Genomic DNA, 18,310 nt, shown 5'->3' with positions numbered 1-18,310 from the left:
TTTTGAAGGTCTGGAGCTTGTAGAAATTTTTGTATTTAAGTAAATTTAACTGGCATCTATTTACTTTCAAGAACTTTATTTGGGTGTGAAAATCCCTCATATACCTTGCACAACTGTACAAATAAAACTTATGTCCATTTTAGACATAAACATGGTTATTGTCACACTGGGTGCTATCAAAGATTTTATTTACAAAACAACTACTAAAATGCCTGTTGTCATATTTCCATTTATTTATTTCTTACCCATAGGGTAATAGGTCCACCATAATTGCTTGGTGCATTTTATAATACAGAAGAAAAAGCTATGTTAATAAAAACTAACAAAAACTCACAAATAGCTACAAATCTGAAGGAAAATGTCTAAGAAAAATTCTCCCCAAAATACAATACATTTTTCCACACATACACAGTACAGAATAACTTCAAAGGCACAGCTTTGAATTTTGCTTTTATAGACGTGTAGAGAATTATCACCACGGGAAGAAATTGAGAGAACAGTTTCATACCTGACAATAGATAATTAAGCAAATAATCATGTTTGCATTGTCATTTTCTTTATATAATTGCTTCATATCATCATATTTAACATACGTGGCTCTGAATTCAAAATCTTCCCAGTCCCAAGTTCCTTCTTACCTTGTCATTACTAACCAGAGAAGTTAGATTTTTCCAGATTGTGCAAACTCAACACAAATACATATATAATATGAACAACAGTCAACTTAAGGCAGTGTATAATTCAATGCTACATGTCTTTTCTTCTCTTTTGTAAAGATCAAACTTACTAGATCAACAGAAAGGTGCATCAATATACAAAGTTAGGTGTAAACTGAAACCTACAGCAACACATGTCCTTTTAAGGAACCAGATAGAGGAATTGATATGAGTAAGTGATGACTTGGCAGAATGGTTTTTAAGGAATGCGTTAAGAGCTTAAAAGAACAGATGATGGAGTTTTGCTGAGGGCAAATTTCCTGTCTTTAATTCAAATTATAAATGGGTCCTGTTTCAGTACTTTTTTTTTGTAAGACTCATTAATGTTTGTCAATAAGAGAGGGGGTAAAACTGGCTCATTCAAACTTAGAGCACACAGGGTTGTCCCAGAATTAAAAAAGGCACCAATCGGCCCAAAAAGTGGTCTAGAACAGCACAAAAGTGTTTTTCAGCTACAGGAACATTCGGTTATACTGGTCTGCAATCTGCCCATATTAGGAAAAATATTTATCTGCCCAGGATCTTTTCCATTTTCACCTTCCTTGAAGAACATCCACAAAACGTCCCACATGTCATGAAGCTTTTATAACTCCTGTACAGTGGGAGTGTGTGAGCTCAGCTTATAGCAGTCATCTTCATTTAGCCCAGCCTGTAGTGGCTTCCCCATTGATGTATGCAAAGCCGGGAAAGTGTTGCATGTGCTCGTACTCAGAATTCCTGCGTGTTGTCAAGGGCGCGTACATGTCACTGGAATTGCCGTATCTTGTGGAGTGCATGGAGGAGCTGGTGTAGCAGGAGTTGGCAGCTGGGACCTCTGGCCAGCGCGGAGTCACTGGTGTGGGATGCAGCCTGGGAGTACTGCTCATCAAACAGGGCTCCATTCTTGATGTTGGGCCATTGAAGGGGTACTAGAATTAAAAAAAAAAAAAAAAAAATCAAAGAATCATCTGCCACGTACTTAATTTTAAAATAAGGGCTGGTGGTGTCACAATTCTGTGTTTAGAAAAGCCAAAATCGTATGAATTAACGGCTATCCAACAACAAGGTAGCATACTGAAGGTGAAATATCAGATAACCATTGTCTGCTGTAAACCAAAGTTTCAGGGAAAGTCTTGCAAAATAGTCACTTATTTTAAATACTGAATAAATTTATTGAAGTGCTAGATATATCTGGAAAATAGGAGAAAAATAGATTGAATTAATCTTTTTTTCTCCCACTTTTACTCAAAAACTTGCTATTTACTAAGAATTAGAAAATAAAATGTCCTAACTCTTCCTTACTCGAGTGAGTTTTGAGGGAGAGGAGCAAAAGAATCTTTATTTCTGGGAAAGTACCTTCCCTTTAAAGTGTTCACAAGACATCCTGAAAGTTTCTTCAGGAAAACAGTATGGTCTGGCCCCAGAACCAGCAGCTAATTGGAGAACTTATGGAAAAAGGCAGGCAGGAGGAGAATCTTTCTAGTTCCCAGCTGTTCACAGTGACACTTGGAAACTAGAAATCAAAGTTTGATGAATAGCTTCCACTAAGGAAGGACAAGATAGGAAGGAAAACAGAACAGCTTTTGCCTTCTAGCTACAGACTGCAACAGAAAGTAAATTATGCTTATGAGGGCTTGCTTAGCATATATTTATCTTATTGCCTGTCCTGCAGGAGCAGATAATCTGTGTGCTGTCTGAGGAACAGCTCTCCCTGTTTTGTCCCTGTTATCTATGCGCATGACAGAGATGGTGAGGATCCCTGTTACTCTTGGCCAGCCATATATCTTCAGAGCTTCTACATTTTACATCTTTATACCTTTTCTGCAAAAAAGTGTCACAGTTAACATTTTCGTATCTTGGGTTGTTTGACACTGTGGTATTTCTTTAACTTGAAAGCTGTCACCAAAGCAGGACTATCACTTCTGATACTTACAAACCTTGCAAGTGGCATGCCAAAGCTTTCTACTGCTGCAAAACTCCTCATGTTTTGGAGGCTTATGGAGAGAACAGGTGGAGTAGGTGCTCCTAGGAGGGGAGGTAGCAGAGATTCCCAAGGGGTCTCATTACATTACACCACTGCGGATGGGCCCGGGGTTAATAAGTTGCATAAGCAACTGTTACATAACCCCAAGGCAATTGCAGCAGCGTCTCCATGAGGACTTTGTGCTGTCTCCCTTCAGAGCACAACCAGGAAGGCAGGCCAAATACACCTTGACAAACGTATTTGAACCGTTCACAAGCCTCAGGCAGCTCAGAGCCACACACTGGCCACTCCCAGCTAGAGAGGAGAAAAAGACTTTTTGACCAACATACTGTAGTTAGTGATTTAGCACATCCCTGTGTGCCCCGGGGACACAGGCCAGTAGGCAGATGAGAGGGAAGACATCAAGGGTGTTATCTAGCCTGTACTTCCCATCACCACACAGGCTGGATCTACCTGTGCCATCACAGCTGCTGAAACGGGGCATTAAACTGCAGCACCACCCTGGAACATTGACATTTCAACACTGTTCTGCTAATCCAGCTCCAGAATAAGCTGTCCTGGTGTCAGGATCATTAGCTTGTCAGAGCGACCCCGAGAAAAGTTCGAAAGTCTTTTTTCCCAGCCTGGCGCTTGAAGAAGGAGTCAGGGCTCTTCATTTCTCGGTCTCAAGGTTGTTTATTGTATCTTATCTATAAAAAATTTTCTCCTGCCCTGACAAGGTCAGCTCAGCAAGACAGTCTGAGGCACTCTGCCTGCCCATATACAGTGTTAGGTCCAAAAACTACGTATACAATGTTTACAATTACTTTCCAATACCTATCACCTATGTTAGACAGTGAGCTTCTACTCTAAACCAACCTGTAAGTGCCAACATCACAGCAGAAGATGGAGGCCAAGAAGAAGAAGGAGAAAGGCTGGACACGCCCAGTTCCCTCCATCTTGCCTCCTGAGCCTCCATACAAAAACCCCTAAAATCTACTTTTCCACCCTGTGATAACTTCATTAATATTCTACTTAAACTGTTGTGTGGCTTGCTGATCTTCATACAAGGTTGGTAATTTGCTCCATGGGTCATAATCAAAACCACAGGCATTTTGGGCTCTGTGCCTGGCAGGAGTCTTGATTGCTCAGGACAGCCAGAGGGATGTCCTGGCTCCTGACATCCTGGCAACACTGACAACAGGTTTCTACAATATCATCTAAATTTCCAAATTCACTCCACGGGAAGTTTTTTCAGTAGGAAAGTTCAGCAGAGTTTACATACTGAGCAGAAAAAGCCTTATATTCCTTTGAAGGAGAACCAAGTCTTCAGACTTGTTGGCTTTCCAAAAGCTTTCATTGAAGTGAGAACTTCCAATGACCATTAACAATGAAACTCAAGCTTTGAAGCAATATGTGTCACAAGCTAAAAACTTTCTTCCTTCTCTTCAGAAGGGTTTTACTTGATACCAGTTGTGGTGGACTTTGCCTTTATTACCCATTGATCTATACATTAAATCACTGTAGATTCTTGTACTAAAGAGCGTACCTATAACAGGGTTACCCTAGACTTCTGCCATAATACACCAGTGATTCTCTCGTCTCCTTCACAATGAGATAATTGAGCTATTCTGTTGTTAACCATAACAGAAGCCTTTGCCATCCTGTCTCAGTGCAATTTTCCCTTGAAGTTTTGAAACAAAGGTTGTGACTTCTAACAGGGGAATTACGTGCTTTCATATCCCTTACAAATGCCAAGAGAAATCCGTCTTCAGCCAGGATAATTTGCTATTTGAAAATTTGTAGGCTGCAAAAACATTCACCTGTCATCAAGAAGAAGAGAATGAACTCTGGGAATATTGTGGTGGGTCCCCTTGTTGTACACAGCAATATGTGGGGAAGCCACATGATGTCTTTTTGGTTGTTTGGAACCACAAAACTTGTGCCAGTGAGTGAATGAAATCTTGGCTCCCAGAATGAACTTCAGGATGCACCAAAAAAGAAAGATTTTCCTCCTCCAATATGCAGCCCAGAGGCCATGCCTAGGCTTACTGAGAAGGCAGGGGAATGGCTCTGCATAAGGGGACAGGATACAGTGTGCTGCTTTTCCTTTTCATCAAGCGCACCCGATGCAGCTGTGTTTATGAATGTGTCATGAATATAAAAAGAATAATTGCTTGAAAATAACATAGACTCTAAATATCCAGTATTTTACAATAAATTCTGTTATGGCTGAATGCAAGATGGAAAGTTTTGTAATGGTAGGTCAGCTAATCGCAAATGACTCAGTGGCTTCTTTTTCCCTACAGTGAAGAGACTATTGAAAGACAATATTTTTAAAGTACTCGTTGGCCCCTGCCTGACTATTAACTCACCCAATGAAGCATCTATTCAGCCTTGTTGGAGTGTCCAAAGCAGAGCCATCTGGGCGGATGCCTGCCCATGCTGCCTGAATCACCTTTCACACTCTACATCCGGTTAATGAAGAGTGCTTAAGCTGAACTCAAAACACTGGGGCCTAGTGATCTTTGCCAGATATAAAAGCGACATTTGTTGGAGGACTCTTGACAGGAAATTACCATTTTCTGGGTTGACTCACAGTTGTTACTACTGCTGCCATTAGACCTAGACAAGAAGCCCTTTAAGCCTGTGAGACTTTGAGCAGATTATTGTTAAGGCCTTGCCCAAAAAAGTAAAATTAATTCCATTTATTTTAGTATTATTTTAGAAAATACAACATTAAATATGTCTTCCCATGAAGTGAAGGCTGAGGTTCTACAGTGAAAGGATGGAGAATAATCTCTTTATCCTTATTTTCAACTCACCAACCAATTATAAATGGAAGTGAAAGGTTTCAGTGTCCAAACAGCAAAATATTTTCCTTATGAATGTGGCTCTGACTTTACATTGTATTAGCTCCCACTTTGCTGGATGCTGTAAATTAACATTGCATGCTAGCCACTACTTTAGGACTTGCAAGTAACACATACCAGAAACTTCTGAACTGTGGAGAGCTGGCTATAAATTAACTTCATAAAAATATGCTTAAATCTTATAAAATTACATAATTGATACTATTGATTAAAGGCATCTTTATCACCCTAAATTTACCCTTTTCTCCGCAAATTGAACCTTATTGAATCTATAATTAAGCTGAGTGAAACTTTGAAGTCCATCTAAGGGATTTTGGTACTTTTGGGAGTGGCATTTGGAGCCTTAGGAAAATGCTATTTGTAATTATCTCAAATGAAGACATCTGTTTCCTGTTGCATTCAATACATAATTACTTCAATTACATGCTAACAGTCTCAAGGCCCTTATAAAGGCATACAGTTGGGGAACAATGACTCTTGCTGCATGGGTGGGATTTGGGCAGTATTTCTGTCTTTCTGTCATTACCAGCTGTTTGATGACAGAGTGGTTATTGGGGAGGGTGTTATTCTTACTGCGCTGGTATAGTCATGAGTTTATAATGTGTATAAGCTGAAAGATTAAGAACTTTTCCCTTTTTTTTTTTTCCCAAAGTAGATGAGCCAGAACAACATGAATGGACACTGAAGCATGGGCTCTGTCTGAGAGAGGATTTCTTTGGCTTCTCCATTGTCACAAAAAAGTTACTACTGTTTTCCAGTACTGCTTCTAGAAAATCCTGCTGCAGAGATATATGAAGTGAAGACATGGTTAAGTGGAATTGTGGCATGCAGTATTTTACAGAAAAACTGAGTCGTGCTGCATGCTGCACCCTGGGAAGTTTTATGAGATCATTGCACTCCACAGAGCAGTTCAGGAGAGTCAGAGTAATAACACTGCTTAAATTTCCTTTAACTATGGCCCAAACACTGTGCTCTGGGCCTCTGAGAGGTGCAGATCTGAGCTACTGCTGAGCAGCAGACTGTACTGCTGTGGCATTTTCCAGAGGGATTTGTTCTGCTGCCCACACCATGGAAGTAAATGATGATCTTCATAAATGCAGCTTAAAGGCAGCAAAAACAAACAAAAAAACAAACAAATAAATAGATTCATTCTTGTCTTTAAGATAGGAGGAGCATGGTACAAAAGGAGAAATGTTGCTGTGCTGCTTCTATGGCTCTCTGTCACCTGAGATTGACTGTTTGGAGATGGCTGTTCCATTTTGGAAACAGCAAAAGAGAAAAGGTAAAATGAGGCTGTGTTTAGTGTGGCATCAAGGAGGGATTCTCAGATCTAGGTGGTTAATGTGGCAGCTTCTTGGCTGAGCCCTCCTACCTACTCTTAGAGTCAAGTTTGCACAGAAAGGCTGGAGGGGAGCTCCAGCTCCATCAGGTTCCCTCTTTAGCACAACTGAGAGAACAGGACATTCACAGCCCCACAGTCCTTGGATAACTCCAGTGCACAGAGCACCTGTCACAACAGAAACTAAAGAGATGATAATGCTAAATTCTGCAAGAGATGACAGGGAGGAGGTGAGGAAGGAGTGATGCAGATCTATTATGTCTTGAACGGTGAGAGGAGATAAATAGGGAATGAATATTCACTATTCCTCATCACCCAAAAAACCCTAGGGCACCCAATGCAATAACAAGAGAATGCATGTTTCATGCAATGCCTGACAAAGTGCATGCGTACAAAAAAGCTCAAAGACAGGGTAATGGAGAGTGGTTTGCTACAAAAACATCATTCCAACTGCGGCTTCCTACTCGGGATATCCCTAGGTTAGCTCTTGCCGAAGGCATCATTGCTATGCTGGTGAAAGGACTACCTTCTACTTACCCTACTTCTAAGACTTTTCCTCCACACACCTGTTTCTGGTCTGTGCTAGAGATAGGACCTGTATAACTGAACCTACAGTGTGATTCACTACAGCTACACATTAGGATACTTACAGTTAAAGATGTGCATCTTTATATGTTACCAGATACGTTAAAATGTGTACTACTGCAGATTATTCTAATTATTAGTAGGTTTATTCTTCCTACTAAAAGTGTTAGCATTGAAATTTACAAAGAAAGATTACTGCAGCATGGATTAGTTTGTATCTAAGCAAAAGGTAGAACTATGTGAATTGAAATACTTTGGATAGCCTGAAAGAGGATTAAGACCCGTCCAGTGAGGGTGGATGTTGCAGATAAAAGCTGTGCTCAGAAGCCAGTCAAGCCTACACTGTGACTTTGTGAAGATGTTGTATCTCTCTGCTAAACTCAGCATAGGTTGATGAGACCTCTCAGAGGCTTTAGGCAAGAGTTGTTGCATATCTTCGACCCTGGCACCTGGTACCTAAACTACAGAAGCAGAAGAAATAATGAGCTGATGAAATAAAGTCTCTGTATAGATGTGTTTATGTACACACACACACACACAAAATAATCCCCTTCTATATGACGGTGGAGTAGCACCAGAATATTGTATGCAATCCTGCACTATGGCTTAGAGAATTAGGTAGTAAGAGATCAATCTGTAGATCATTTTTCATTTGTCTGCCAGGCTCTTGGCCAGTAAGCCAAGTCAAGAAATGAGCAATCAGGCCTGGAATTACAAGTAAGGAACTGTTCTGAGAATTACTCACAGATGGTGAGGGAAGAAGAAAAAATTGGGATTAAGACCAAGGTTTGAACAGACTGTTCCTGTCATCAAAAAGAGTCTTAGCCATCAGTGGAAATTAGTCAGCCTATACTGCCAGACCCCCACCTGCGCTTTTTGAGATCTGTAAAGTAATATTGAATAATAAATATTAAAATAGTAAATAGTAAAATATCTACATCTGTGTGACTTCTTCCCCAGCACAGCCTCACTCTCAAGATTCCAATGACAAAATCAAAATTTTCAAAGTAGCTGATAAAACCTGGGGTGTGTCACTCTTTTCCATAGAAAGAGGTTGGATATGATGTTCTTCAAGACCAAAATAGTTATTAATAGCTGCAGCTAAAACCCCACCACAACTGCGTGCCACCCGCTTTGGCTCAGATCCTTTTTTGGGGCAAGGGCTCTCCCTGAATCCATGTTTGTAGAGAATTTATCACACACACAGATTGTTTGGGGTTTTTTTTTCCCCAAAGGAGTTAATCCCTAGACACTGTTCTAAAGAGCATGGTAGAATAGTTGCTAAAGTGGAGCCAAAGTTCTATATTTGGCCAGAATGTAGATTATAACAAAGAGTTCTTTTGAAAGTTATGGTCAAAGCCTCCTCTTCCCAGCTGATTATACTCCCACAGCTCTGCATATTGCAGCCCCTTTGGTTTCAAGTATAGTGGCAGCTGTTGATAATTGTAAATTTGGCTTCCTGTATTTTGATTTTGCAACATCACGAGTCCTACTGCAACATGTCCTTTCAACATGTTCCCCTCACAAAGACCATTAGAAAAAGAGCAGTTCCCTAACATCTTATTAGGGATATCTTATGAACTTTTTTTTTTTGTTAAAAGTAGCAAAGAAAGGACTTATTATCAAAGCTAACTTAGCTAACTTAGCTTTAAAAACACTGTCAGCAAATTTTATATCAAACTGTTAAGTACTTTGAAATAATTTTTCAAAAGTAAAGTTCCAGTTTGTAACTCCTCTCAATACCGAACAAGCACATTGATATGGTTTTTTTGGCTGTGTTCTGCTGTGCAATTCCATCTCAGTTTATAAGCAGAATGAGAAAGAATATGCCACATAGAAATTGAAATAATTTTCCTTTAAAGTGTGATAATTAAAGCATAGCTGTTCTTCATATGTCTTCAGGACAGTGTTTCAAAGACTAGCAAGAGAGAAAAAAATGATCTGACATCTGCACTTGTAGAGACAGCCTACTACAGTGTGAAAGATATTTGCCTGAGTTCGAGTTCAGTGTTTGCTACCGCTTGCATACAGCATGTTAACCAGGATATGAGTACTAAAAATGTGTTGATCTTGATTTGCTTTACTTGTTTCTTGAGATAACAGGGTAAGACCTATATTGACAAATGGAAGAAAACAAACCTGTCCCAGGACACTGCACTTCAATGTTCATTCACTTTCTTGCTGAAGATGGAGCAGCTGCAAAAACCCTCAGACAAAGCCAGACACGTCATGTAGTCTGATAGACCAGGTGCTACAAATGGATGAGAAGTTGTAGCTCGTCCTTTCCCTAAGCCATTGTTGAGCTGCTCCAAATGAACATCTTGAGTTTGTACAGGTCTCAAAAAGCTTTAAGGAGATCAATACCATGATTCTTATCTCACAGCTAGGGAAAATGACGCATAAAAAGGAGAAATAACTCCTTAAGGTCATGTGGCAGATTGATTCTGAAGACCAGAATAAGATGCAGCTTTTTTGTGCTCAGTTTCAAAGCACTACCAAATTCATTTGCATCTGGTATGAAACTGTTGCAGTCCAGTGATGATAGTTAAGCATGGCAGTCCCTCATACACTTTTATAAATTTCTGGTAGAGGGTAAGTGGTGCTATGTAAATGGAAGTGGAATACCCCGATGCTATCACCTTCTGCCTGTGTCTGCCCTTTGCCAGTCTTCCAGCAGAGAGCCCAGAGAGGAGCTGCCTACACTGAGTAAGCACCAACTGCATCAGCCCTCCAACAGTGGCACTACTTTGGAACTCTTGCCAGATCTGATCTTCACATCTCCTCAGTGCTGGCTCCTACTGGCTCAGCTTTGTGAGGTGGAAGAGTTATTGGTATAATTTCTAAACATTTTAGTAGGAGACCACAGGATACAGGTTAAACAACCTCTGCAGTGGTGTCCTGAAGTTATTCAAACTATATGCAGAACTCACTGTTTTGGCAAATTCCTAAACATGGGTATCCTCAAAAGCAGAGACCCCACAAGAACTCACTATGGCCTCTGCATCCTCAGCTAAATGAAATTTTATTTCTTCTTAGAGATTTCTTCCTGCTTGCAACTCCTAAGAATCATACAAATAGTTATAATTGTTTTGCTTTAGCTACTCCTTAAAACAGAAACAGATCCAGACTGCTGGATTTTAGAGTTAATACTTTATACCAACAATCTAAAGCTACTTCTGATCTCCACTGAAATGAAAAGATACCTAGGTAATATTAGAAAATAAAAAAAAAAGAGGAGCCATCGATATCTAGACAGCTTATGAATTCAGACAGCTAATATGCTGATAAATTTTAAAAAGGAATTATTTTACATGTTATAACAACTATCATCAAGTAATAAATGGAGATTACCTGTGAAGAGCTTCTGTGGTAAGCTGAGTAGTGAAGTGGTCCAGAAATAGCAGCATCATGTGGTAAGGATGGATACTGACTCTGCATTGGATGGGGATGCTGGTTGCTATAGCTACCATAGTTGTAACTTCCTGTGTATCTAAAATACATCAAAAGCCACTTTTAGTATGCACAATAATTTATTTGCACTAATCATTCCACAACTTTTATGAAACATACCTTTTTATTTTTTAATAGGAGGATCATATTTTAAATCCTTTTCAAAAAGATATTTTCCAGCTCAGATGGGAAGCAGATGCCACTAGTGAAAGTGTGTGTCCAGCACAACATCAAAGAGAGAGACCCAGCATGTTTCTGTGACTAATTTTAAACTGCAGACTCAGCTCTGCACTTTCTGAGGAGAAAGTGTCTTTCCCTTTTATTATTATCTAATGCCATGTTCCCAGGAAATTGCTGTCCAGGCTGAGGAAGTATGGTAAGCCCTGACTTGAAGAAATACAATGAGTTCAGCCACCTCCATGTACTTCAGTCAGATGTTCCTTTTTTGGGAGGGAGAGAAGTGAGTTAGTTTGAATCTGAAGCATACAATGTTCAGCTTTAGCACAGCCAGCTCCATAAGGGCACTCCCTTATGGATGTGAGGTTGGAGAACCTGTCTACTCTCTTTGTTGAATTCCAAACTCCTGCCTGGGGGCATGCAGAAGCAAAGGAAGGAGCAGTTTCCTTAGCTACTGAGTCAGTGTTAGCCACCGTTGTTTGAACCATTTGCTAGCAGAAGATGCATGAACACTTTCTGCAATCTCCCCACTTTTGTGAACATGTGAACATCTAATCTTTGTTGTCTCTCAGAAAAGCTGATTCACCTAGATTAAAATGTTTCCTCAAATCACCATAATCCAACACCAGAGGCAAGAGATACCTGCAGAAACAACAAATTCTCACATATGTACACACATAACATAGACCCTGTCTTACTGTGGTCTGTTCCAAGTCTTGAATACTCTCAGCTCTGGAACCTCTGTGCTGTTCTATTTCTGCCTCCACCTAACAGTCATATTTCTGGATAAGAAAGATGTTCCCTTTCTCCTTATCCAGGTTTTCCCAGTAAGACCTTAATAGTGACATTCAAACAGATGTCTAAACCTAATCACATCCAAGATGGAATAAGATGCAGGGTTCAAATTAATCTACTGATACCCTTCCAAACAGTTTAGAGTCCTTCACACTGGGAAAACACTTCTGGCAAAGTTAATGAGTTTGCAACAAGACTGAGGAACACAGTAAAACCTTTTGAACCTCTTGCATCATAGCACCACTTGGGCATTTGCTGATCTTGCTATATTGTCTATTTCTTCTCCATCAATCAGTTTATGACTTGTGTGTTAGTTATGGACGTCTGTGAGTTATGCACTGAATCAAATGAGGATGGCACAGAAGAAATGCTGCTTAATGAAAACAGCACTGAGATCTTTAGCAACTGTCCAAAACTTTTCCAGAAGAAATAATGTTACATAAATTTTTACCTGTAATTGTTTTAATTGAGAGCCTTGAGCAAATTTTGGTGATGGAGAATATTAGAATATTATGGTGATAATGTGTCTGTATGACCAAACCATGGAAGTTTTTTCATCTGCAGGTTAACAGTAGTTATTGAATCACTGAGGTTGGAAGGGACCTGTGGAGTCTATCTAGTCTAAACCCCCTGCTCAAAGCAGGGTCCATGAGAGGAGCCTGCCCAGAATTGTGTCCAGCTGGAGTTTCTACATCAGCAAGGATGAAAACTCCATAGCTTTTCTGGGCAGCCTGCCCCAGGGTTTGATCACACTTACATTAAAGCAACTTTTTTGTTTTATTTTTAAAAGAATTTTTCATACTTCTGTTTGTGCTTGTCCTGTCATTAAATACTGCTGGAAGGCACCTGTCTCTGTCTTCTTTACATCCCCCCAGCAGGTATTTATATGCACTGATAAGACCCTCCCTGAGCCCTCTCTGCCTGATGCTAAATAACCTCAGCTTTCTCAGTCTCTCTTTGTATGACAGATGATCCAGTCCCACCATCACCATTAAAGTGGCCCTTTTCTGGACTTACTCCAGTATGCCTGTGTCTGTCTGGTACTGGGGAGCACAGAATTGGATCCAGATGTGGTCTCAGCAGTGCTGAGCAAAAGAGAAGAATCACCTCTCCTGACACATGGTACAGTAGGGTTGTTCTCTGGGCACATCTAGCTTTTTCAAACATGGCACAGGAAAACAGGAATCAGAGAAGAAATCTACTTAAGCCTTCTTTTTTAGAAAATATCCTCCAGGCCTACTGCAGTTTTGAATAGAATTAAATGAGATTATAAAACTAAGAGATAATATAATTATAGAATAGCAACAACAGCCAATGAATTATGATACCAGCATCTTTGGAATACAGACTCAACTACATCAAGAAACAGCTTTCACTGTATTTAAAAAAAAAACACTAAAGCAGAATTTCCTCCAAATCCCACCAAAAAACATGTCAGAAAACCCAAGGCAGTGAGAAGTGCCTTACCCATGCTCTTCTCTGTGGGGATAAACAGGTATCCGGTGTGTGACAGATGATGAAGGTACGTGTGGGCTCCTCATGCAGGGCAGCTGTTGGGAATTCTCAGCAGGTGACCCAGCAGCTGTTGTCACAGTGTAGGTGAGTGACCATGTGTAGGATTGCATAGCCCCTGCAGACGGAGAGGAGCCAGAGGAACACATTAAACACGGGCTGTCATCCACAGAGGTGCCATGCCTTGAGACAGTTATGGGAAAACAAGCAAACAGGCAATGATCATAGAAAGTGCACTGACCAAAGCGAACAGACCAGTCGTATCTGAGGCATAAATATCAACACATATAGATCATTTGGAGCATGCAAGGATCCAGAAGAATGAAACACATCTGGAATGGCTCACACTGTAGACTTCCAGTGTGGTGTTGAAATAATTTTGCAGAAAAAACCAAAACCCCAAACAGGACTTAGAAATGGAAGAACACCAATGCTAAGATTTCTCAGGCATGATGCACCAAACCCTGGGGTCTCTCTCATATGGAGAGGGCTGCTGGCCTGCTCAGCTTTGAGGCGTGGACTGAGGCAGGAAGTACAATCAGAACAATGAAGGGTTAGAAAAAAATAGTGTTATGCAAATAAATATCTTTAATCCTTTTGCAGTTTGTACCTGTTCCACCCAACCAGGTACCAGCCCTTGTAGCAGCAACACTACAAAGATCCCCAAATTATGGCAAGTAGATAGACAGAAATAGCCTAGTCATTTCTTTCCTGCAAATAAAATTTCTTTCTTTGTTTTTAGTGGCAGCAGAGGCTGGACTTAATTTGTTTTTGTCATGTAGAGCGTTTGTGGGAAGAGCAAAGCAAAGGAGTGGGTTTTCCATTTTGCTTAGAAGGTGCTGAGTTTTTTAATCATCCTGATCCCTTCCAGGCAGGAACTCCAGTTTCATGAGCCAGCTGCTGAGAAACCTTTGTCCTTTGCACACACCCCTTTCACTCAGGAGGCTGACAGATCCATTGTTCCAGTATAACATAGCTCTTGCTGGAGGTCATGACCATACTGGCTGAGATTACCCTGCAAATGAGGACCAGAACACTGAATTTAACCCAATAAGAACACTGGTTTGGGGGTCTCTGCGCACTCTTGACTCTTTTTCTTCAGCTAAAAGGAATTCCAGGAGGTGACTCGGTTTTTTTTCAGTATGGATTCTAGGACATCCTGTAGCATGAAAGGGCTTAATTCAGAGGGGGAAGTGATTGTACTCCCAGGTCTGTGTCTACTCCATGGCTTTAGGAAATGAAAAGCCTATTTCAAATTTGCATTATTTTCTTCAGCCGCATGTGATTTTACTTGGCAAAATCAGGCAAATAAACTCTTTTTTTGTAGGAAATGCATAATTCTGCAACTGACTTGAAGGCATTCTGAGCTTTGCAAAGTAAGTCCACTTGAAATACTTCAGCAGGGTGTGATTTGGTGCTCTTACAATACAAAACCTTGGATGTGTTATGGCCAAGAGTATTTGTGATGTCTGTTGTCACATGCCTGCATTTTCTGCCACTGACTCTCGAACTTTGTTTTCATCTCCTCCCAATGCAGGGAACCACTGAGATCTCCAAGACCCTAACAAGAAAAGCAACTCCTGTTGCCATGGACAAATAAACATTCATGGTTCCTTGAGTTGGGAAAATGTTTAAGGAAGGCTGCCTTTGCTAAAAAATACAGTTTAGGTGCAAGGGACCAGATGTACTTATGCAGTTACCAAAGAGCTTCATTTGAAAACAAAAGAGTTTTGAAAATATCAACAGCTTGTCTACAGAATATCTTAATGAAGCATTTCAATTTCAAAAGGTCAACATATTTTCCCAGTGTTATCTTCCAAAACAAAATTTGCAACTCTCTTTCAAAACAGGCCTAAATGCAAAAGGCAAAAACAAAGAGAAAGGAAAGGGCTACAAAGAGGGTAAAAAACCCCAAATGTTTATTTTTAGGTAACATTATTATTTGGGCTTTTTTTCCTACTTTTTGCTTCACTATAAAACTGAAGTTTTACTTTGACCTGATTTTATTTTTTCCAACAAAAAAATTGGCTATTGATCAAAAAAATCTCATAATCTTCCTACTTCTAATAAGAAGCAGTAATAATAGAGCCAAAAGACCGTTTGCATTTTATCAAATATAGTGATTTGACTGGCTTCAGACATTGTGACAATCTTCTTTGCTTTTTTCGAAAAATAGCGGGGATCTTAGCATAGTCTGAAGAAAATGAGTGAGTCCAGGACAGCAAGTTTTTTCATGTGCTCCCTGTGGGAAGTCAAATTCCTTGGATGAGAGACGCCACTCCAGGTATTAAAATCTAACTGTCAGCCACCTCAGTTCAACTTTAAAATAAATGGCTGGAGGGTAACAAGCTTTTGCTTGTCCAGATGTCACAGAAACAAATGTAGAAAGTAGATCTTGCACTGGGAGAGCTCTTTGTTTAATTCTCCAAACCGAGAATTGTGTGAGGTACTAGAGGGTAGTACCTCACACAGCTGCTTGAGGGAATACTCCCTATCTTTTGCAGGTTATGGTTTAGAAACAAAAGTATGTTGAGTTTTACTCTGGATTTACAGAATGACAGAAAGCAGAAATATTTTTCTCAGAATGTTCTGGTGAACCTTGCCTCACCTCTCTTTGCCTTAGTGGAAGGGATGCTATTATTTTCAGTGACCTAAATATGAATACAGGGAGGAAGGATGGAAGATGGCTACAGATTTGCAGACTGTGTGTAAGTACATATGAGGTCAACCAGGATACTGCCAATGTTGTGGTGGGTGGAAAAGGAGGAATGAGTTAAGTGTGAAAGGTTTCCATAGTTAGCTTTCTAATATCTGCCTAGGTCTTAGTCCTTTATGACTAATTTCCTCAGCTGGTTGCAGAACTGAACTCCAAGAAATGAAGTCTCTTTTAGATATGACAGAACCCAACTGAAATGCTTTTTTGAAAGAAGCAAAAACAATAGGGATTGAGCAACAATTTGCTCTGCTTTGTGTTCTGAACATGCAGGGTTTGATTAAAATAGGAAAATTCATTTATTATCCTCTTTTTTCTTTTCTCTTAAAAAAAAAAAGTCATTTTGAGGATACTAACCAAGAGGCCATCTGATCTATACAGGAGCCAAATATAAATGGAACCGCTATTAGTCCTACAACAGCTCTGTTGTCATTGATGCCATCACGTACACCAGTGCAGAGAAAACCCAGAAGATGCTTCACAATGCTGCATTTTATATCTGCTTTAGGCTGGAGCAAATGACCACCAAGACACAGTGAGACACTCCCAGCACTGTGCATTATGTCTGATGGTCAGCAGTACTGTCAGCTTCAAATCCAGAGTCAGAACCCCATTCTGTTCCTACGCACCAAACAGATCACTTCACCTGTAAAGTTTTAGAAAAACACCAACCTTTCCATTTGAAGGGAAGAATTGCCTTTTGAAAATGAAACATTAGAGTTTTGCACTCTGCAGCTATGAGAATTGAATTCTGATTGTTGAGCAAGAGCTGATGTTCTCAAATACTTATGTAAGTCCAGGAGCTGAAGCTTTAGGAAAAGAACCAAAAAATTGTTCTGCTCATACACACAAATATGAGAGGGGATAGATCTGTGCCACTATTCCCAGAATTTTAATATGCCCAGACTTGGAAGAACAGTGACTTTTAATGACCATTGCTGACCTGATGACTTATTTCATGCATAGATTTCTTAAAACTGAACAGCAAACTCCATACTTTACTAAGATATTAGGAACTAACAATTTAGAGCTCATTTTGGGTTGTCTAAAAACAACTGCATTGGCAAATGAGTAATCAGAGCTTTAAGAGGGGCTTTAGGAGAGAACAGCATAGTCAGCCAAATTTACTTTTACTACAATATTGTTGCAGTTTCAACAATCATTAATCTGGCCTTTGTAGTTTAGAAAGGATGGAGGCTAATTAGCCTTTTAACGTTCTAGTAACCTAACAAAAGTTTCAAGTAAAATGTTCCTGGTGCCATGATAGATGCCACAGAGTGATACATAGGATTTACCTTTCTTTTGCTCAGCATCATGTCATTGCAACAGTTTAATTTGCTGGTTTTGTACTGACCACTAACTGAAGGCAAAAAAGGTTAAAATACAAGTTTAATAGTTAACTTTTATTGCTAATGTCACAAGCAAGAAAGAGTTAATGATGCCCTAAATTGGGGATCTGAGAGCTAATGGTGACCAATGGAACTAGTTCTCAAGATCTGAAAAGCATTTGTAAAATTTTACATTTACCTCATAAAAGACACATAAGAAAATAAATAGTGTGATATTTCCAGCACAGATGTTCCTGTCTCAAAATATTCTATATAATGACACAGATCTGTATGTAAAGTAGTTTGAGTGTGTGTAATACATCCTCAGCACTCCTATTTTAAAGTTTCCTTTAGTTGAGACACAGTTGTTATTTTTTGTTGCTTTATGTGAATAAACACTGCATTCCACAGTTTAGCAAACTAAAAAGCAAACAAAAATGAGTCCATCTACATGACGAACATGGGAAATAGAGGTATTACTAATTAAGAAAAAACAAATAGTCACATATTCATATTTAATGTTAACCAGAGCATTACGTGCATTGACTAATTTGGCTTGTGCAAGACAAAAATTATTTTCACACTCTCAAAAGTGAGACTGCACCACACCATAAGAGTAAAATGCAATTCAACCAAATGAAAGCCTTTAAAACCACCTAAAAATGAAAAGCAGAGGGAAAAAAGAACTAAAATAATCAGAAACAGCTTTCTTGCCTAAAAAGTTCTAGTATGGGAACAACTGTGGTCTTTCAATACCTGAAGGGAAAGATGGAAAGGGACTTCTTACAAGGACCTGTAGTGACAGGACAAGGGCAAATGGCTTTTGGTTAACTGTTATATGACAGTCACATGGAGTTATGGTATCTGCAGCCCAAATACA

The 18,310-nt window shown here is 39.7% G+C and overlaps 1 protein-coding gene across 4 annotated transcripts in view; it reads right to left on the bottom strand.

The window, feature by feature from the left end:
- Positions 1 to 209: 209 nt before the first annotated feature.
- RFX4 (regulatory factor X4) overlaps positions 210 to 18,310 on the bottom strand; it is an 88,051-nt gene continuing 69,950 nt past the window's right edge. For all 4 annotated transcript variants that reach the window (XM_026795949.2, XM_026795948.2, XM_074539290.1 and 1 more), the window contains 3 exons: positions 13,345 to 13,507; positions 10,807 to 10,945; positions 210 to 1,624 (listed from right to left, as the gene is read on the bottom strand). In XM_026795949.2, coding sequence (XP_026651750.2) covers positions 1,352 to 1,624; positions 10,807 to 10,945; positions 13,345 to 13,507 — 575 coding nt within the window. In that variant the 3' untranslated portion in view covers positions 210 to 1,351. The remainder of the gene's footprint in view (positions 1,625 to 10,806; positions 10,946 to 13,344; positions 13,508 to 18,310) is intronic.

The sequence above is a fragment of the Zonotrichia albicollis genome, chromosome 4 (assembly GCF_047830755.1).
Source record: "Zonotrichia albicollis isolate bZonAlb1 chromosome 4, bZonAlb1.hap1, whole genome shotgun sequence".
Lineage (NCBI taxonomy): Eukaryota > Metazoa > Chordata > Aves > Passeriformes > Passerellidae > Zonotrichia > Zonotrichia albicollis.
This window is presented reverse-complemented; position numbering and strand designations above follow the sequence as displayed.